Genomic DNA, 22,349 nt, shown 5'->3' with positions numbered 1-22,349 from the left:
GGTGGAGCCAAGATGGCAGGGTAGAATCAGGGCAGCTTGAAACTACTATGAGAATCCTTTCCAATCAATCTTAAAATAACACCACAAAATGAAGACAGGAGTGAAAGAACCAACAAGTAGACATAGTGAAACAACTTTCAAAAAGAAAGAAACCTAAAAGGTAGTCAGAGAATATCTGGGGCACTGGGGTGAGAGGAGAGCACAGCCAGCAGGAGACTGATTGGAAGGCATGGAATATGATATTCAGGAAGGTAAAAGATCTAGGTTTACAACCCAGAGTCACCTATCCAGTAAAACCGAGTATATGCGTTTAGGGGGAAAGTGGTCATTCAATAAGATAGAATATGTTCAAGCATTCCTCAGGAACATGAGACCCAAGAGAAGCCTAAAAAGATAAATAAGCATGAGAAAATTTAAGGGACTCAATAAGGTCAAACTGTATGTATTCCTACATGGAAAGAGGATATCTAGTTCTTAAACATTATTCTTAGTAGTAGAACAGATAGGAGGAGTATACTAAGAGAGTGGGAAAGTAAGCTAATTATGATATGAATTACAAAAAAAAAAAATCAAGGAGTATAAAAGAGGATTGCACTGAGAGAAAAGGAAAGGGAGAGATGGAATGGGGTAAATTATATAGCATAAAGAGGCATGAAAAATTATTACAGGGGAGGGGAGAATGAGGGTGATGATGGCCAATGCTTAAACTTTACTCTCATTGGCTTAGAGAGGGAATAACAACCATACTCACTGGAGTATAGAATTCTGTGTTACTCTACAGAGAAGTAGAAGGGGAATAAGACAAGAGAAGGGGGGAGGAATAATAGGAGGGAGGGAGAAGTTGGGGTAGTGATTAAAAGCAAAGCACTGGTGAGGAGGAACTGAGTGAAAGGGAATAGAGTAGGATCAAAAGGGGAAAATAAGATGGTCAATACACAGTAATCATAACTGTGAATATGAATGGGATGAACTCGCCCATAAAACAGAAGCAGATAGCAGAGAGATTTAAAAACCAGAATCCTACTATATGCTGTTTACAAGAAACACATTTGAGGCAAGGTGACACACACAGAATAATGATAAAAGGCTGAAGCAGAATTTCTTATGCATCATCTAAAGTAAAAAAAGCTGTAGTAGTGATCATGATCTCAGACAAAGATAAAGCAAAAATAGATGTGATTAAAAGAAATAAGGAAGGAAAATACATCTTGTTAAAAGGTACTATAAACAATGAAGGAATATCAATACTCAACATATATGCACCAAATGGTATAGCGTCCAGATTTTTAAAGGAGAAACTAAAGATGCTTAAAGAGGAAATAGATAGTAAAACTATACTAGTGGGGGACCTCAACTTTCCCCTGTCAGAACTAGATAAATCAAAGCTAAAAATAAATAAGAAAGAAGTAAGGGAAGTGAGTGAAATTTTAGAAAAATTTGAGTTAATAGATTTATGGAGAAAAGTGAATAGGAATAAAAAGGAATATACCTTCTTTTCAGCAGCACATGATACATTTACAAAGATTGACCATATAGTAGGGCATAAAAGCATTGTAAACAAATGCAGAAAAGCAGAAATAATAAATGTAATTTTCAGATCATAAAATGATGAAAATTATAATTGAGATGCATGGAGAGATAAATTAAAAATTAATTGGAAATTAATCTTATTCTCCAAAACTGGTGGGTGAAAGAACAAATTATAGAAACAATTACTGATTTCATTGAAGAGAATGGCAATGAGGAAACAACATATCAAAATTTATGGGATACATAAAAAAGCAGTACTCTGGGGAAAATTTATATCCCTGAGTGCCTAAATTAACAAAAAAGAAAAAGAGGAGATTAACAAATTGGGCATGCAACTAAAAAAAAAACTGGAAAAAGAACAAATTTTAAATCTTCAGATAAAGACCAAATTGGAAAAACTAAAAATCAAAGAAGAAATTAATAAAATTGAAAGTAAAAAAAAAAAACTATTGAACTAGTAAATAAGAATAGGAGTTGGTATTTTGAAAAAACAAATTAAATCCATTATTAGTTAATCTAATTTTAAAAAATAGAAATAAAGCATTCATTAATAAATATGTATTTTTTAATTATGTTTTATGTCATCAATAAGTGACAGTCAGTTTGGAAGGGATGTGAAAAGAGAGGCACATTATTAATACATTATTGGTGGATCTGTGAAATGATACAGTCTTTTTGAAAAACAACTTAGAATTATGCAAATAAAGGGACAAAAATGTCTGTACCCTCTGACCCAGAGATTCCATAACTGGGCTTAAACTCTAAGGAAACTTCAATAAGAAGAAAGTCATCATATGCTCCAGAATAGTTCTAAAAATATTTATAACAGCATTTTTTGTGTTTGCTAACAAAAAGAATTGGAGACAAAATAGATGCTCATCATTTGTTTTTTTCAGACATGTCTAACTTCTCATGGCCCCACCTGGGGTTTTTTTTGGAAAAGATACTAGAATGGTTTGCCATTTTCTTCTCCATTGCATTCTACAAATGAGGAAACTGAAGCAGACCAGGTTAAAGGTCTTTCCTAAGGCCACATAGTGTATGAGACTAGATGAGTCTTCCTAACTCCAGGCCTGCATACTATCCACTGCACCACTTAGCTGCCCATCAATTAGGGAATGGATAAACAAATTATGATACATTAATATAATGAAATATTATCAAGCTGTAAGAAATAATGAATGTGATAATCTGATGCAGAGTAAAATAAGCAGAGACAAGAAAAAAACATACACTTAAATTATAAAGATCAAATGGGACTCAACTGAAGCTATATGAGAAGATACCCCCAACTCATCCTTTCATGGATTTAGGAGGTACATAGGTATTACACACTGCACAACATTTTCAAACTTTTTCAGTGTATTGGCTACCTGTGCTGATTTTTTTTCCTCACTAAAAATACTATTTTTCATATAAGATAGCTCTCTAGGAGGGAGAGGAAAGATATTTGGGATATTTATAGAAATATAAGAAATTAACAAAAAATCAATAAAGGCTATTTCTTAAAAAGAATGTAAGCTCCTTAAGGGCAGAAACTGTTTTTCAACTTGTATTTGTATCCACTTAGCACAAGTGCCTGGCACGCAATAAGAGCTATTAATTGCTCTCAGCTTGCCTAAAAAAAAAAAAAACCCTATTGCCAAGCAAGCCTGACTTCCCAAAGGTTTCCACAAAACTAGAAAGGCTCTGATTATTGACTATGTTTCAGTATCTGTTTTGAAGCTCAGTCAAGCAAAATTCAGAAGGCTCCACACTGAAGAGTTGACTATCTAGTGATTAATTTTGAGGTCCTGATGAACACCTATATAGGGATAAAACCAAACATTATTTTGCTTACTATATAGTTTCCAAGATTCTTTTTTTAAAAGAACTCTGAATCTACAAGGTTGAAATCTAAAATAATATATAGTCATAATTTTTATCATCTCTAAATCAAATTTATTATATTTATGTGTAAGTTAAATGAGATGTTACTATAATTTATTGCTATTCCTGAATGCCAGATTTACATTGTGACAAATTCTTCACAGTTTACTTGGTTTTCAAGGGTTCATGTATGACAAAGCAACAGAATTATAATTTATAATGCATAGTTGTTGTTTTTTTTTACTTTTCAGACCATGCAAAAGAAATTGCAACTCTTTTTCATTACTGGATTACAGACATCCTTCCTATAAGGTCCAGATGCCCATCTGCAAACAGTTAAAATTTAATAACAAGAAAAAGCCTGAAAGAAGAAATGTGAAATGCCTGAGAATTCTAAATGCTGCAATTCTCAGGAGTGATTTTAAAAGGAAAGAAGTTCCATATTTTTACAGTATAAATCAAATATTGTAAATCGATAAGATTTATCTGTTTATATGCTTGAGTAAAATAAACACTAAGTGTTAATTAACATTTTGAATGTTAAAATCAGGAGATTCAAATTGAAATGTTATTTGTACATTTATTTTTTCAGTGTATAGGTTTTAAATTAACATTAAGATTTGTTTTGCCTTAAAAAAAAAACCACAAAAATGTACCTTGCAGAATCAAATCAGCTATTGTTTTGAAGCCATAATAAATTTTTTAATATACAGATCACACTGAATTTTAAACTATTTAAAAAAAAACTATTATCCCTAATTTTCGAGAATGTTTAATGCCAGGTTTCTGTTGAACTTTTGGGGGGGACAGAGGTAGGGGAGTGAGTAGGTCTGTAGATTTTAAGTGCATTTGCTTTGGCATGTTGGAAAAGGCACTAGAGATATGGATTCAGATTAAGATTTGAATCAAATATGATATAGATTAAAATCTTGACCCTGCCCCTTACTACCTATCCTTGTACTTTGTTTTTTTAAATACCAGATAGAAACTTTAATTTATAAAATAAGGAGGTTGGACTAGATGACTTCTAAGTTTGCCTTCAGGCTCAGCCTGTGATTCTAACCATCTCATTGTTTGGGGGTCACGTGATCCACAATCCCAGAATTTTCCAGACAGAGGAAACCTGAACTTGAATCTAGTTCAGCTTTTGAAGAAGGGATTTCCCCAAGGCTGGCCAGAGCCTTCTGACTTTAGGGAAAGAGCTATCCATAGTATATCTCAGGTCTGTCTGCAAGGAACTATACAGAAACCATTACAAAATAGAAATAAACGTATATATCTCTCTCCCAGTAATAGCTCTCCCATGTGCAATCCCCATTTCCATTTCGATTTTTTTCTTTGCTTCAGTTCTTTTCCTGAAAATGCTTTTTTCTTATGTTTATCCACTAGGATGAAGAATTAAGAAATACTGACTGACCTCAGGAACTGGGAGCCGGAAGGGGAGGCCGTGGGCTGCTAGTTTTGTAATCAGAATCAAAAAAACCCAAGCGCCCTCAGAAGTGCCAAGTGAGTGGCTGTTCTGGGCAGATTCAGACAGCTGGCAGTCCGCTCCCTAGCCATTCCCTCTTTCTCCGTGACTCTTTCCTTTTCATTTATCTCACGTTGTCCCTAACTTTCCATCCACTTGGCATGACTTACCTGCCTGTGCTAATAACCTCAGTCACATGACCACCTACAGAGAGGGTGGGGTGGGGGCCTGGGACTAGATTGTCACATGGAAAAGGCATGGGGGATGATTTAACTTAGTCTTCTCACTCGCCCGCCCTGTGACCTGTGCAAGCAAAAACCTCCTACAAAGAAAGCTCTGATTTACTAAAAAGATCAATATGGTGAGAAAGGCCATGAAAATAGCATCTCTTTGGTGACCCTTCCCTCTCTGAAGACAGGAGCCACCGCACACCCACCCCCCAACTCCAGGGGCTCCTTCAAAGGCCCTTCCCTTTTCTCTGTTAGCAGTCCACTCATTTCCTCCTGCCACTGCCTTGGCGCCCGGAGCCCTCCGCCTCACACCGTTTTAGTTGTTTTGCCCCTCGGGCTCACTGCCCTCATAACAGCCGCCATATCTTGTAGCTGGCTGACCAGCCCCATGACCCAGAACCATCCAATGTTATTGGTGACCCCATCTCCTCCAATCTTTGCCTCCTTTCCGCTACTGCTACATCTGAAGCAGGCTGCAAAAGAAAGAAAATCTGATTTGACAAGCAGCCACAGCAATAGGAAATGAGGCTGGATTTGGAGTCAAAGTTTGTGAAATCAAATTCTTTCTCACCACATGATGACATAAATTCTTGGGGCCTTGGGTTCCTTCCTCTGTAAAATCTGGGAATTTGGCTCAATTTCAAAGCTTTAGTCTGTCTCTAAACCCCTAACATATCCACTTGCTAGTCATTTTTCTCTAGTCTAATAATAATTCAAGGAGCAGCTGGGTCACTCAGTGGATAGAGAAACAGGCCTAGAGACAGAGAGGGGTCCTGGGCTCAAATCTGGCTTCAGATACTTCTCAGCTGTATGACCCTGAACAAGTCACTTAACCGCATTGCCTAGCCCTTAACACTCTTGGAACCAATACACAGTATTGATTCAATAGCTGAAGGTAAAGGTTAAAAAAAATGTTTTAATAAAAATAATCCAGTTTCAATAAAGGCTATAAAATGCCTTGCTCAGGACAACCGTGCCCCCTCACTAGTATATTTTACTAATTTTATAGACGATTTTAAAAGAGAATTGAGCAGGTTGTAATTTACCTAAGTTCTCACAGCTAATGAAAGAGCAGAACTTGAATAAATATCTTTTTGATTCCAAGTCTAGTGTGCTTCTCACTACAGTATACTTCCATTAGAACTTAAGCTCCTTTGGGGCAGTAGGTTGTTGTTTTTCTTATTTGTATCCCCAACATCACAATATCTCTTGCATAGTGCTTAATAAATTAAATCAAAACAACTATCAGAAGTTATTTTATTCAATTATATGCCAACACATTTAATTTTAAGTGAAATGGATGAATACTTACAAAAATATAAATTGCCTAGACTAACAGGAGAAAATAGAATATTTAAATAAATCTTTTTATTTAAAAAAAAGAAATTAAAGAGGCTATAAAATATAAAAGAACATGCTAAGGAAAAAAACATCACGAACAGATGGATTCACAAGTGAATTTTACCAAATATTTAAAGATTACCTAATTCTAATATTAAATTATTTAGAACAATTGGCAGAGGAATCTTGCCAAAATCCTTTTATGAAACAAATATGGTGCTTATATCTAAACTAGGAAGAACAAAAACAAAGAAAGAAAATTATAAGCCAATTTCATTAATGAATAGATTTGCAAAAATTAAAATATTAGTGACTACAACAATAGTTATTGCTGTATATTATACATACACAAAAGGTTATATATTATGACCAAACAGGATTTATACCGGATAGGTAGAGCTGGTTTAATATAAGGAAAACTATTAACATAATTGAATATATCAACAAAAAAGTAACAAATATAATATAATTTTTTTAAAAAAACTTGATAAAAGTAACAAAATCAATAGATGCAGAAAAAGGTTTTCACAAAATATACCACCCATTCCTATCCAAAACATTGAAAGGGGGGTAGCTGGGTAGCTCAGTGGATTGAGAGCCAGGTCTAGAGACTGGAGGTCCTAGGTTCAAATCTGTCCTCAGACACTTCCCAGCTGTGTGACCCTGGGCAAGTCACTTGACCCCCATTGCCTAGCCCTTACCACTCTTCTGCCTTGGAACCAATACATAGTATTGATTCAAAGATGGAAGGTAAGGGTTTAAAAAAAAAACATTGAAAGCATAATTATAATTGGTTTTTTCCTTCGATTAATAAGTATATATTTAAAATCATCAGCAAACATCTATAATGTGGAGAAATTAGAAGCCTTCCCTATAAGATGTAGAGTTAAAAAAACCCTCCGGGTTGTTCAGATCAATGCATTATCACTAATGGAAGAGTCCATTACATTCAATTGTACCACAGTGTATCAGTCTCTGTGTACATTGTTCTCTTGGTTCTGCTCCTCTCACTCTGCATCACTTCTTGGAGGTTGTTCCAGTCTCCATGGAATTCCTCCACTTTATTATTCCTTTTAGCACAATAGTATTCCATCACCAACATATACCACATTTTGTTCAGCCATTCCAAAATTGATGGGCATCCCCTCGTTTTCCAATTTTTGGCCACTACAAAGAGCGCAGCTATGAATATTCTTGTACAGGTCTTTTTCCTTATTATCTCTTTGGGGTACAAACCCAGCAGTGCTATGGCTGGATCAAAGGGCAGACATTCTTTTATCGCCCTTTGGGCATAGTTCCAAATTGCCCTCCAGAATGGTTGGATCAATTCACAACTCCACCAGCAATGAATTAATGTCCCTACTTTGTCACATCCCCTCCAGCATTCATTACTTTCCATAGCTGTCATGTTAGCCAATCTGCTAGGTGTGAGGTGATACCTCAGAGTTGCTTTGATTTGCATCTCTCTGATTATAAGAGATGTAGAGCACTTTTTCATGTGCTTATTAATAGTTTTGATTTCTTTGGCTGAGAACTGCCTATCCATGTCCCTTGCCCACTTATCAATTGGAGAATGGCTTGATTTTTTGTACAATTGATTTAGCTCTTTGTAAATTTGAGTAATTAGACCTTTGTCAGAGGTTTTTGTAATGAAGATTGTTTACCAATTTGCCGCTTCCCTTCTAATTTTGGATGCAATCGTTTTGTTTGTACAAAACTTTTTTAATTTGATGTAATCAAAATTATTTATTTTACATTTTGTGATTTTTTTCTAGCTCTTGCTTGGTTTAAAAGTCTTTCCTTTCCCAAAAATCTGACAAGTATACTATTCACCTACTTTGCTTATAGTTTCCTTCTTTATATTCAGGTCATTCACCCATTCTGAGTTTATCTTGGTGTAGGGTGTGAGGTGTTGATCCAAACCTAATCTCTCCCACACTGTCTTCCAATTTTCCCAGCAGTTTTTATTAAATAGTGGATTTTTGTCCCAAAAGCTGGGATCTTTGGGTTTGTCATAGACTGTCTTGCTGAAGTCACTTACCCCAAGTCTATTCCACTGATCCTCCTTTCTCTTAGCCAGTACCAAATTGTTTTGATGACTGCTGCTTTATAATACAGTTTGAGATCTGGGATTGCAAGGCCTCCTTCCTTTGTATTTTTTTTAATAATTTCCCTGGATATCTTTGATCCTTTATTCTTCCAAATGAACTTTGTAATGGTTTTTTCTAATTCAGTAAAAAAAATTTTTTGGTAGTTCAATGGGTATGGCACTGAATAAGTAAATTAATTTGGGCAGGATTGTCATTTTTATTATGTTAGCTCGTCCTACCCATGAGCTATCAATGTTTTGTCCAGTTGTTTAGATCTAGTTTTAATTGTGTGGAGAGTGTTTTCCAGTTGTGTTCATATAGTTCCTGTGTTTGTCTCGGGAGGTAGATTCCTAAGTATTTTATATTGTCTCAGGTGATTTTAAATGGAATTTTTCTTTCTAATTCTTGCTGCTGAGATGGGTTGGAGATATATAGAAATGCTGATGACTTATGCGGGTTTATTTTGTATCCTGCTAGATGTATGATTCTGGGCAAGTCACTTACCCACATTGCCTAGACTCTGCTGCTCTCCTTGGAACCAATACTCAATATTGTTTCTAAGATGGAAGGTGAAGGGTTTTTGTTTTTTTGTTTTTTAAGAAAACAAAATGCTAACAATAACAATAAAAGAAGAGGTATCTGAATGGGCAAAGAGGTTAAAAATGAAACCTCTCTTTTTGCAGATGATATGATGATATATAGAAAATCCTAGAAATTCAATTTAAAAATTGACTATTAATTTTAGAAAAATACTAGGATTAAACTCACATTAATCATTAGCATTTCTATATATTCAATATCAATATCCTGCAAAAAGAGATAGTAAGAGGTAACTCATTTAAATTAACCACAGATAAAATATCTAGGAGCATATCTCCCCCCTCAAAATCCAGAAACTCTATGAACATAATTATAAAATACTTTTTATACAAATAAAGTCAAACAAATAATTGGAGTATTAATTGTTCTTGGATGGACAGAGCCAATATAATTAAAATGATAATCCCACCTAAACTTACCCACTTGGCTTATACTATACTAATTAAATTGCCAAAAAAATTTTTTTGTTGAATTAGAAAAAATAAGAAAATTTATTTGAAAAAACAAAAGATCAAGAATGTCAAAGGAAATTGGGGGGAAGAGGAAGGAAGTCTAGCAGTACCAGATTTCAAACTATATTATAAAGCAGAAACTTTCAAAACTTTCTGATATTGGCTAAGAAATACAAAAGGAATTTAGCAGAACAGAATAGACATACACTAAACAATCATAAAAGATTATAGTAATCTTGTGTTTGACAAAGACAAAGATCCAAGTTTTTGGAATAAGAATTTACTACCTAGCAAAAACTTATTGGAAAAACTGGAAAGCAGTTTGGCAGAAACTAGTTATAGACCAATATCTTACACCATTTATGAAGATAAAGCTCAAAATGGATACATAACCTAGGTATAAAGTGAAATAAAATAAGCAAATTTGAAGAACAGAGAACATATTACCCATCAGATTTATGGATAGAAGAATTTATGAATAAACAAGAAATAGAAACCATTGTGACATGTAAAATGGCAATTTTGAATATACTAAATTTAAAGTTTTTTGTTCAAATAAAACTAACATACCCAAGATTAGAAGGAAATTGGTTAAGTTGGGGAGAAAATTTAATAAACAATTCCTTGGATAGAGGTCTAATATCTAAAATACCTAGAGAACTTTCTTGAATATAAAAGAATATGATCCATTCCCCAATTGATACATGGTCAAAAAGATATGGCAAGACAGTTTTTGGATGAAGAAATCAAAGCTATATATAACCATATGAAATAAATGTTCTAAATTATTGATTAAAGAAATGTGAATCAAAACAATTTTGAGATATCATACCTATAAATGATTGATGAAAATGATAAAAGGGCAAAATGACATTGGAGGAGATGTGGAAAAATAGAACTATGAACTGGCATAACCATTTTGACGATCAATCTGGAATTTTACTCAAAGAGTTATAAAGCTGTCTATACCTTTTGACCCAGAATATTTTGACCCAGTAGTAATATGGGTTTATTTCCTAAAGTGATCAAGCAAAAAAGAAAAGAATCTATATGTTCTCAAATATTTCTAGCAGCCGTTTTTATGGTGACAAAGAACTGAAAACCAAGAATGGATGAACAATGTATATGTTTTTACTCTATTGTGCTATAAATGGCAAACAAGATGATAACAAAAAACCCTGGAAAGATTTATATGTAGTGATGCAAAGTGAAGCGAGCAGAACCTGGAGAACATTGTACACAGTAACAACAATAATGTATGATGAACAACTATGAGTGACTTTACTATTACCATCAAGGAGAACTCCAAGTGATTCATGATGGAAAAAGATATCTACTGCCTAGAAGGAAGAGATGGAGTCCGAATGCAATTGAAACATACCATTCTTCACTTTATTTCTTCTACGAATTTTTCCCTAGTGTAATATGTGTCTCATTTCACAACATGACAAACATGGAAATATGCAATATGTGAAAATATATGTATAACCTATATTATGTTACCTCCTTTCTTGGAAAGGGGGGGAGGGTTGGGAAGGACAGGAAAAAAGACAGATTTTGGACATAACTGATGTAAGAATTTGTTTCTCTTGGATAAATGTATTTATCATCATCTATTACACATTTGTAATAAATAATATGTATTATAATTGCTATATATTATATATTTAAAAATTAAAAATAAATGGCAATTCATAAAAAATAAACTTATTGACTGATAGAATGGACTACACCTATATAAAGCAAGCTCCAAGAGGGCAGAAGCTGTTTGTGTATTTTTGTTCCCATTACCTAGCATATGTAAAAAATAGACTCGAATACAGGACTACAATCCCCACAAGCCTTTGCTCCACTTCCCCAGAATGTCTTGTAATCTCACCTGGGCCGAGATCGAGAAGGTATTTAAGCTGATTCAAAGGCTTTTGAGGTCTCTCTCTTGGCTCTCTTTTGGACTTCCGTTTTGGAGCAGATGCATCTCTTCTGTGATGTGAGGTTTTCTGGCCTAGGCCTCTGGCCTAGGCACATGTTTTTTCTTCCTCTGTATATTCTTTAATCTTTAACCTTTAATAAACCTCTAAAAAATATAATACTCCTTGCAGAGAGAAACTAATTTCTACCTGCCTCAGTCTCCCCGTCTCCCCTAAATTTTAATCTTTACACATAGTAGATGTCACCTAAGTACTTAAGAAATGTTTACTAAATGAAATAATAATAGCATTGATATAACACCTAGGATGTGCTAGGCACTCTGCTAAGCACTTTACAAATATGTCATTTGATCCTTATAAAAGTACTAGTTGGGTGCTATTATTATCCTTCTTTAACAATTTTGTAAGCTGAGAGAAAGAGGCTAAGTGCCTTGGACCCATGTTTTTCTGACTACAGGCTATGTACCTGATCCACTGGACCATCTTGCTGCACCAAATGAATGAATGACTATAAAAAGTTGGAATGGATAGAGAGCATGTTAATGATAAAAATCACAATACAGGAAGATATTGATGAGCTATTGGACCCTGTCTAGTAAAGTGAAATCCAGAAGGATATCAATCAATCAATATATCAGCAACATGTGCTAGGGGTTAAAGACTTTGATTGGCACTGGGAATATAAATCCAATGAATTAACTAGTCACTACTTGGGGGAAAAAACCACATTCTAATGAAGATAACAGGTATACATAAGTATATACAGAATAAATACAAAACAATAAATACAAATACAAAACAATAAATACAAAATTGTTAAATGCAAGATATTTTGAAAGAGAGAGCACTAGAGGTTGAGGGGATCCAGAAAAGTTTCATGTAGAAGGAGGAGTTTGAGCTACAGGTTCTATAAAACATAGTTGAAGAAGAAGTGAATTCCAGACATCATGAAAGGCTAAGACAAATGGAAGAGTGTTGTATTGGAAGAATAGAAAGAAGCCCAGTTTGTCAGGATCACAGGGTAGAGGAGGGAAAGTAATGTACAATGAGGGTGGCAAGAACCAGTAAATATGGAGAGGTTGAAAATAAGAGGAGGGGGAAGATTGAGAGAGGAGGCTGTCATTCTTCTGGAGTGGCTGGCAGAGGATGGGATCAAGGATATGGAAAGGGTTTGGTATTATCAAGAAGAAGATGGGGGGAAATAAAGTATTAAGTAACAATTATGAGCCAAGCACTTTACAAATATTTTATTCTCACACCAATCTTGTGAGTTTGTGCTATCATGCTCTTTGCCTTACAGTTGAGGAAACTGAGACAAACAGGATTTCAAGTACTGCACAGTGCTTGAAGCATGTATTTAATTGACTTGCTCAGTCACACAATTGGTATTTGAGCTGAGGTTGGATTTGAAATTGGGTCTTTCTAATTCCAGGCTTAACACTAACCACTGTACCACCCAACTGTCAAAAAAAAAAAAAGAAGATAGGGATACTGTCAAGGAATTTTGAGATGGAGAAAGGGGAGGAGCTCATGTTAAATGATCTCAATTTTCTCGGTAAAGCAAGAAACAACATCTTCAGCTGAGATAAAAGGGAGAAAGGGTATGGGAAACTTAAGGAGAACATTTGGAAAAACTTTATATGGGAATCAGGTAATTAGGGAAAATAAGAGAATTGCCTAACTGGTGAGGGTCCAGATGAAGCTGGATAATATGATTTTATAATGTACTCAGCAAAGTTATGTGATTTCCTTTACCTCTTTTCAGCAGCATTCAGAAGAGATAAGTGATGGGATGAATCCAAGGCTGAGATTTAGCAGCTGTAGTACAAAAAAGACAAGTAATCCAAAAGCAGGGAAAAGTGTAGAGTTGAATTGGCTGATTATGGGATCAAGACTGAAGAGGGAGATAAGTGAAGCCAGAGCGAGAGTGAAAAAGTATTAAGAGGTCAAGGAATTAAAAGTCTCTAAAGGGTTTAGGAAGAATGAGACACAGGGAGGGATTGCTTAATAGGAGGTTATAGCCAGAGGAATATCAAGGTTTTAAATTAGGGAAGAGGGGAAAAATAAACATTTAATGCCTACCATGTTTCAGGAACTCTGCTAAGTACTTTGCAAATAGCTCTTTTGATCCTAAAGTGACTTGCCCAGGGTTACACAAGAATAAATATTGTGAAGATAGGATTAACTCTCCCCTTGCCTATTTTTAAATTAATCAACAAAAACTGAAAACATCCCTACTTAACACTAAGTAGGGAAGCAAGCCACCTTTTAAAAGTGGGTATTAACTCCAGAAGTGACCAACCACCCCTGGGCAGTGCTAAGCAAATTTAAAGACTGCAATTGGCTCTGTAAAGTGGAGGAAGGGACAGGAAGTGATATGGAAAAAGGACTATAAAAGTCCTGAACTTCCTGTCCAAGGAGATCTGTGGCCTGAATTTTTGGCTTGGAGGATCTGGGACTGGAACTGTGGCTTGGAGCTAGGATTTGGGAATTCAACTTTGGACTCTGGCACTTGGACTACTTCTGGTAAGACCATTCATGGATCTTCTCCTTTGGAGCTTCATCTTGGGTGAGTGAGATGCTGACCCTCCTTTCCTGGCTTCTGGAGAGATTAGTTCCGGAGAGGCCTCCCCTTCTTGGAGGAGGGCATGGATTGAACCCTTGTTTAATTTACCACCAAGTCCTCTGGCTGAGGGGTTAATGAGCCCTACCTAGGTTGAGATGGGGACCAGAGCAACATTTAGGGTGACAGGCTAGACTTCTTACTCTACCCACTTTTAGATTTCTCTACTTTCACTCTTTCCACCTCTTTGTAAATAAAAGCTACTGAAAGTCAATTTGACTTGATCTAAAATATTTTTAAATTATCTTAAAATTCTCATATATTTAGTCAAACTCTTAATTTAATTCCTTATAATATCTAAATCTAAATTTGAATTCAGTTCTCCCTGACTCCAAGCCTACCATTCTATCCACTTCATCACCTTGATGCCTTGGGTGAATTAGGGAAATGGATTAAGTAAAAGTAAGATGTAAATCCCCATGGGTGACTGAGGTAATGTGATGAAGTAATAATAATAATAACAACAACCATTTTATACAGCATTTTAAGATTTGCCAAGCATTTTTTAAATATCTCATTTGATGCTCATAGCTACTCTGCTTGATAGGTCATAGAATTTAGGAAAACTGAAAAATTGGGAGTTATGGGAATTTAGAAAAGCCTCATCATGAATGTTGAACTCCCTTCATATAAGGACATGTTTTGAAGAAAAGCAAAAAATGGTGAGCCAGCTACAAAACTCCTTGAGAAAGTAAGGAGAATGACCTCAGGAACATTATACAATAATCACCATAATCTAGGTTAGGTAGAAAAAGTTAATACTATGAATCTCAAAGGAGGCTTAAGTTGCTGAATGCTGGTGATAAAGGGAGAGTGTCTAGTAGGAATGAAGAGCAAGGAAATTCTCATTTGCTCAGGAGGACCAATGAAGAAGGAGGGGGAAAGAGATGGAGGTAGGGTATGAAAATAGAGCCATTGGCAGGGAATACGACCAGAAATATAGTTGCCTTGTGTTTAGGGAGGAGGGATTGGGACTCCAGACCTCAGTGAGAGCCAGTTGATGACAGCATAAGCAAAAAAGAAAATTAAAAAGTCCTGAATAAAGGGAAGTTTGTTCACTTGTATTGGAAGGAGTAGATTGGAGTGAGGCTTGAGTAGGATAGGGCTGAGGAATCTGGAGATGAGGGGGTAGGAGGGTGGGAATAGTTTCTTTTGTAGCTCAAGACTGATTAACACAGAGATAGATAGGAAGAGAAACAGGTGGCAGGAAATTATTAGTCATAGGAGATAGTATTAGGTGATAGATGAAAAAATAAAGTTGACAATCTCCTAGGAATATTGATGCTGATCAAGGACCAATGATGTAGGACCTTAGTCACTTTCCCCTGCTCATAAGTGGGGCAAGGGAGCCTGTACTATCTCTCCCAGCTGACAGAGGTCTCTGGTCTGGGTCAGCTGCTCCTACTTTTCCTGATGGCTGTGGGAGTGGAGTAAGGGGAGTTGGTGGTGAGTTGATACCTCTGGGAGTATTAGGAAGAAGAGGGCACTGGGAAGAGCCTGGGTTGTCCCAAACCAGTGTGATCAAAGACAGAGGGAACAAAGGTCAGGATTAGGTCTTGTTGGCAGGGTTGGATTGGACTCATCTTCCAACCCTATGATTAATTACTAACCACTCAATGTCATGTCATGGCCTCCTGGGTGTTAACAAAAGTGCAGCAATATTTTCTTTTACTAATATGAGTTTTCCCTCTTCAAAGTCTTTGGTTTCCCTTAGCATGTCGGTTTGCCCAATCTCTTTTTATCTATTTTAACACTTCTCAATCTGTTCCCATGGCTCTCCTAATAAAGCCACCGCTTTAGTTCAGGTCTTCACCGACTGTCCCCTCAATTCTTGCATTAGCCTCTTAACTGAGGTAATCTCTCTCCTCTTTAAATAACCCTCCATGCAGCTGCCAAATTGGGCTTTCTTTTTTCCTTCTAAAGCAAAGATCTCACCCTCCATAGCTGTGAGGAAAGTGCTCTGTAAGTTGCCATCACTTATGTCCCCTAAAGTTCTTCTTGGATGCCCCATTGATTGGGGCATGTAGACGCCCCTGGGCTCTCAAGGGTTGTGCCAGCATAACCTGGCATAGCCCTGCCAAGCTAGAAAGGCCAGCAGACGAATAGCCTCCCAAAAGGGAACATCGTCAGGTTGACTCTAGGAGAAGGAATATTTTGGCAATAGAAATTCTTGAAGGGAACACCTTCATACCTTACATGTGCTCTTTGATCCAGTGAACCTGGCCTCCTGGCTCTTTCATGAACAAGACACTCTATCTCTCAGCTCTGAGCATTTTCTCTGGCTGCTCCTCTGGGGCAAATGTAGAGTCTTACACTTGGGTTAAAAAAATAGACCTCAAGAGATAACTAAATGGTAGTACAGTGGCTCAACAGAAGCAGCACAGTCAAGTTCCCCTTCACAAAACTTCTCCAAACAGATCTCAGAAATAAACTAGACTAAATCCTGATAGGGAAATCCAGAAAAAAAAAATACAGTGAATCATTTGTCCAGCTCAGCTCAGCATAGGGAGACAGACCATAAGGTCTGGATACACCACTCAAAGAGCTCAGCAGCACTCAGGGAGAGGTAACATACAAGGACAAAAGCAAGACCCAAACTCACCTGGGGCACCACCAGACACCACACCAGGCCATTTGAAAGGAGACAGATGTAAACTGGCACCTTTATTGCTCACTACAGTTCCTGAATGGATTGAGAAAGGGACCTGTGCACTAGGGTGGCTTTGGGGAGGAGAGAGACCCTGAGGGTGAACAGAGAAAAGAGAAAACTCAGAAGCCAGCAGTAGCTGCAAGGCTCAGACCACAGATGCGGATCACTGCCTCAATTTCAGCATCTGGCCCAGCCTGCAGAGGAATATCTAGGACAGCAATCCCAAACCAAAGGAAAGCCGATCATTCTGCTACTTTGAATCAAGAGAGCTTTCCAGTTTGCTGAAGTGGGCCCAGTGCAGCTGCAGCCTACTGTTGCTCTGACCCAAACAATTTGTAAAACTCAGATCAGAGATTAGCATTCAGCCCTGGATTAGACTACTTAGGGAATAATAAAAGTTTACAGGTGCCCATCCTATTCCTGAGAATAACACAACATTCAATATCCCCCAAAATCAACAACATAACTGGTCCAGACCTTCCCTCTTGAAGAGGAGGAGAGAGAAGAAGAAGAATCTCATTTTAAAGAGGCATTGTTGTAGAAGAGTGGTGGAAGGGAAGCTCAAAACCCAAACCCAGAAAAAGAGAATAAATCTTAAAACATCTGCAAGTAAAATTCATATATGAGAATCCCTAGAAGAAATGAAATAAGTTTTTAAAGAATTTTAAAAGTATTTTTATAAATGGAATGAGAGTGACTGAGGAAAAAAATGGAAAGGAAATTAAAGCTATGGAAGAAAGAATTGGAAAGAGAATAAACATCTAAGTACAAGAAATGTAATACTTTGCCCAAGCAACAAACTCTCTGAAAATTAAAATGAACCAAAAAGAAACCAGTGATACCACAAGGCAACAAGGAATATTAAAACAAAGACAAAAGACTGAAAATATTAAGTATCTCATATGAAACACATCTGATTTAGAAAATAGATTGAGAAGAAAAACTTTAAGAATCATTGGATTGTCTGAATACTATAACAACAAAAGCCTATACCTCTTATTTTAAGAAATCTTCAAAGAAAACCACACAGAGCTCTTAGAACCAGAGGGCAAAGTAGAAATAGAAAGAATCCACTGGTCACCTCCTAAAATAAAATTTCCCAAAATTAAAATTTCCAGATACATTATTACCAAAATCCAGAACTTCCAGGTCAAATAAAAAGTAGTGCAAGCAGCTAGGAAAAAAAACAAACAAACAATTATATACAAAGGAGCCACTGTCAGCATCACACATGATTTACCAGCCACCACTATAAAGGAGTGAATAACTTGGAATACAGTATTCCAGAAGGCAAATATTTGACTAATAACCAAGAATAACTTATGGAACAAAATTGCATATAACCCTTCAAGGGCAAAAAGCAATAAACAAATAAATAAATAAATAGATCATTAATGAAAAGAGGACTTCCAGACATTCCTGATGAAAAGGCCAGAGCTACATAGAAATTTTGAAGTATAAACATAGAAGTGAAGAGAAATATTAAAAGATAAACATGAATGAGTAATAATGAACTAAACAAGGATAAACTACTTGCATTTTAACATGGGGAGATGAACTCTATCATCAGGAGTCAAATGGGAAGAATAATCAAACAAGGTCTAGGAGTTATTCTGTTATATATGGATCTTTAAAAAAAAAAAGAATAGAAATACAGGAGAGATAAATAGTTGGAAGTGTGGGAAGGAAAGAAAAGGAGATTCGAGAAAATTATCTCACATGATCAGGATATTCAAGTAGACCTCTATACAATCAAGGAGGAAGGGTTGGGGTTAATCCTTGATATTTGATCGCTTTCATTCGAACTGGCCAAATCAAGGAAGAATACATGCATGCAGAACAGGGTACAAAAATACATGTCACTCAACAGGAAAATAGGAGGGAAAGGGAAGAAGAGGAAACGATGAATTAGAGAGAGGATAGATTAAGAGAAGGATTAATCTTAAGTAAAACAAACTCTGAAGAAATACAAAAATATTTGTAACTTTTTGAGGTGGCAAAGAATGGGAATCTATAGGGATAGAGATGAACAAGTTGTGATATGTAAATGTGATGGGATACTATCACGTTGTAGGAAGACTTATACGAACTGATACAGAGTGAAATGAACAGAATGAAGAGAACAATTTATACAATGACAACAATATTGTAAAGACAAACAACTTCAGAAGAATTAGGACCTCTTAGCCTCATGGCCAACCATGATCCCAAAGGACTAAAGATGAAACACACTTCTTAAATTCCTGACAGAGATAAAAGATTCAGAGTGCAGAGTGAAATGTCAGTTTTGGACATGGCAAGTGTGGACATTTGATTTGATTATGTTTGAAATATGTTTTGTTTTTCCTTGTTTTCAGTTGGGGAGATCCGGATAGAAGAATGAGCAGGCATATTTTTGTGAATTGAAACAAAATATTTTTAAAGTCTATATCACAAGAATAAGATGGAAAACACATTCAAGAACAAATGGCAATTTTGAAAAAAATCTGAGTTGTTTACTGAATTGCAAGGCCAAGTTTGAGATTGTAATCAAAACAAAAACAAAACAAACAAAAAGTGCTAATATAGACCAAGTCAGCACTAAGAGATATTGTATCCAGGGCAAAGGACATGATAGTCTTGCTGCATTCTATCCAGTTATATCAGATCTAGAATATTGTGTTCGGTATTTGGTACCACATTTTAGAAGAACTGATAAACTGGAGAGCATCCAGAGGAGTGTGACCAAGAGAGTGAAGGACTTCAGTACTCTGCCATGTGAAGGAGGATCTGCTGAAGAGAGTAATACAGTTTGGCCTGAAGAAAAGAAAACTTTAGATGTACTTAATAGGTGTTGGGAGGCTATCATATAAAACATGAGAGATCTGTTTTCCTTGACCCTAGGAGACAGATCAAGAAACAATGTGTAGAGAGGAATAAGGAAGAAAAATCCCTTTAAAGTCTAAGAATAGAGGGGGCATTCATAACCAAGCAAGGAATAGAGATCACAGAAGGATAAAAAGGAAAGGTTTGATTATATAAAATTTTCAAAGTGTTTATACAAATCTAGGTGGGCTAAGATTAGAAAGCAAATAGTTAACGGGAGGAAAAACTCTTTACAACAAATTTCTCTGATAAAGATCTCATTTCCAAGATATATAAAGAACCGATTCATTTATAAGAATAAAAGCCATTTCTCACATAAGAAATGATCAAAACATATGTATAAACACTTTTCCAGAGGAAGAAATCCAGACTATATTTAGACATGTGAACATATGTGTATAGAAGTAGTCTCTTGGAAGCCGAGAATGACGATTGTCTTTGTGCAGTTTCATCTACGGTGTACCCTCATGTGGCTTTGGAGTCCAAAGGCTGAGGCGCAGAGTTTGTGGCACATGGGGCATGGGACGCCAGTTGTTACGGAAGGTGGGGTTGTGGCCTGGTGTCGGCGTTCATGCGCAGCGGCAAGACGTTGACGTCGCTCATCTTCAAAGGTGGTGGCGGCATGGTGAATGTGGGTTTGCCAGCTGCTTCTGTCAGAGGCAGCGGGTTCTAGTTGCTTTGGTGTGATGCCAGCCCACTTCAAGTTGGACTTTAGCTGATCCTTGAATCTTTGATTTGGTCGGCCTTGTTTCCTGAGTCCAGCTGACAGTTCACCATAGAATACCTGCTTGGTATTCGCTGTGGGTCCATGCGGATGATGTGTCCAGACCATCGTAGCTGGGTTTTGAGGACCAGGACTTCGATGCTGGTGGAGTTGGCTCTGTCGAGGACTTCCTGGTTGGTGATTCAGTCCTGCCATCGGATCCTCATGATTGACCGGAGGGAGCAGTTGGTGGAATTGCTCCAGCTGTTTCATGTGCTTCCAGTACAGTGTCCATGTCTCACAACCATACAGGAGCGAGAAAACAACCACTGTAACTAAGCAGAAAAGGGGGGGGGGGGGAATAAAAGAGAAGAGAAAGAAAGGAAAAAAGAAAAGGAAGAAGAAAAGAGAAGAAAAAATCAGTGTTCAATATTGACCTCTAGTGACCAAAAGGCAGCACTACAACTGGGAGGGGTTATGGGGGGCATGATTAGGGGTGATTAAAGGGGGAAAAAAAGAGGGCTAGGACCCTCCCAGCCAAGGCAAAGAGCCTGGTGGAGCCTAGTGGGGCAATCAGCTGTCCTGCGAGGAAAGGGGCTTCCCTTAGAACTGGCTGGGGAAAGGGAAGCAGAAGCAGCAGAAGCAGCAGGGAAGTGGAGTTGGGGCCAGGCTGGAACTAGCTCTGGCTAAGAAAAAAAAAAAACAAAGCCGCCAGTAGTAGAAGCCAAGCCAGGTGTGACTATGCTTCAGCATCAGGGTGGGCCCAGGGTGCTTGCCTCAGCATTGGTCAATAAGGCTGATTTGGCTGCTCTCCAGGCTGGGGGTGGAAGCAGCTTCTCCACCAAGTCCCCTAAATTAAGACAGCTAGCTGTGGCAAGATGGCTGGGGTGTAAAAATACTCAAATGCTCGCAGCTTCCAGAGGCTTGGAAGGTGGAAGGAAAGATAAAGGAATGAGGCTGGAGACAGGGTTTGAAAACTACCAGTAGAAAAGTAGCTTTGGTTGCAAACCAGTAGCAGTTTTAAACTGCTGAGTTGCTTGACTGTAACTGGGCTGCCAGCTTTAAAGAAAAGGAAAAAGAAAAGCCGAGTTCTAGAATTCTTTTGTGGTCTGCCAAAAATGTAAAGATTAAAATTAATATCCAGTACTCCAAGTATTTTATTTAATAATATTTATTAAATATTTATCTTGAAGTATAAGGAAGTAAGGCTAGCAAAAACCAAAAATTGCTCCTCCCTCTCCCTCCATAAAACCAGAGACCCATGTGGGTGGAAACAGAAACTCAAAACTCCTCCCATTTATGGAGACGCACAAATAGGAAAAGGAAAAGGGGATTGTGGGAAATGTAGTCTCTAGGGTTCAAGATTCTAAATCAACACAGCACTGGGGATGCAAAGACAAAAATTAAATGAGTGAGGCTTTCCAAAAGCTTGCATTTTATTTGGACAGGCAGAATATATGTATAAAAGTTTAAATGCTTATAATACATACAAATATTGCATTAAATAAATACAGACACTAGAAATTGAGAGAATCAGGAAACACTTGATAAAAAATGTAGTGTTCTAGCTGAATCCTGAAGGAAGTAAAGATTGTAGGAAGCTGAAATGGAAAAAAAAAGTATCCTATGCATGGGACAGAATATCAGTTTGATTACACTGTAGAGTAAAGGAAGAGGAATGGTGTATAACTACACTAGAATGGAGGTCAGTTGGGGCTGGGCTGTGAAGGACCTACAAGTTAAACAAAGGGATTTATATTTATACTAAAGACAAGAGAGAACCACTGCAGTTTATTAAGAAGAGGGGTGATATATTGTTTTTAAAGAAAATCACTTGGGGGGGGGGGGGTAGAGTCAAGATAGTGAAGGTATGGGGCCCATCTGGTTATGCCAGATTACTCTCTAAAAAGCAATGATATAATGCCTCAAGATGATTTCTGGTGCAGTATAACCCACAAAAAGACAAGGTGAAGTGAAAAAACTTACAAGGCTGTCAATAA

At 36.9% G+C, this 22,349-nt stretch overlaps 1 protein-coding gene across 2 annotated transcripts in view; it reads left to right on the top strand.

Moving 5' to 3' along the window:
* Positions 1–10,622, top strand: part of ERICH1 (glutamate rich 1) — a 114,514-nt gene extending 103,892 nt beyond the window's left edge. For both annotated transcript variants that reach the window (XM_007476215.3, XM_056813394.1), the window contains one exon: positions 3,651–10,622. In XM_007476215.3, coding sequence (XP_007476277.2) covers positions 3,651–3,739 — 89 coding nt within the window. In that variant the 3' untranslated portion in view covers positions 3,740–10,622. The remainder of the gene's footprint in view (positions 1–3,650) is intronic.
* The last annotated feature ends 11,727 nt before the right edge of the window (positions 10,623–22,349 follow it).

This window comes from Monodelphis domestica, chromosome 1 (genome assembly GCF_027887165.1).
Source record: "Monodelphis domestica isolate mMonDom1 chromosome 1, mMonDom1.pri, whole genome shotgun sequence".
NCBI lineage: Eukaryota > Metazoa > Chordata > Mammalia > Didelphimorphia > Didelphidae > Monodelphis > Monodelphis domestica.
This window is presented reverse-complemented; position numbering and strand designations above follow the sequence as displayed.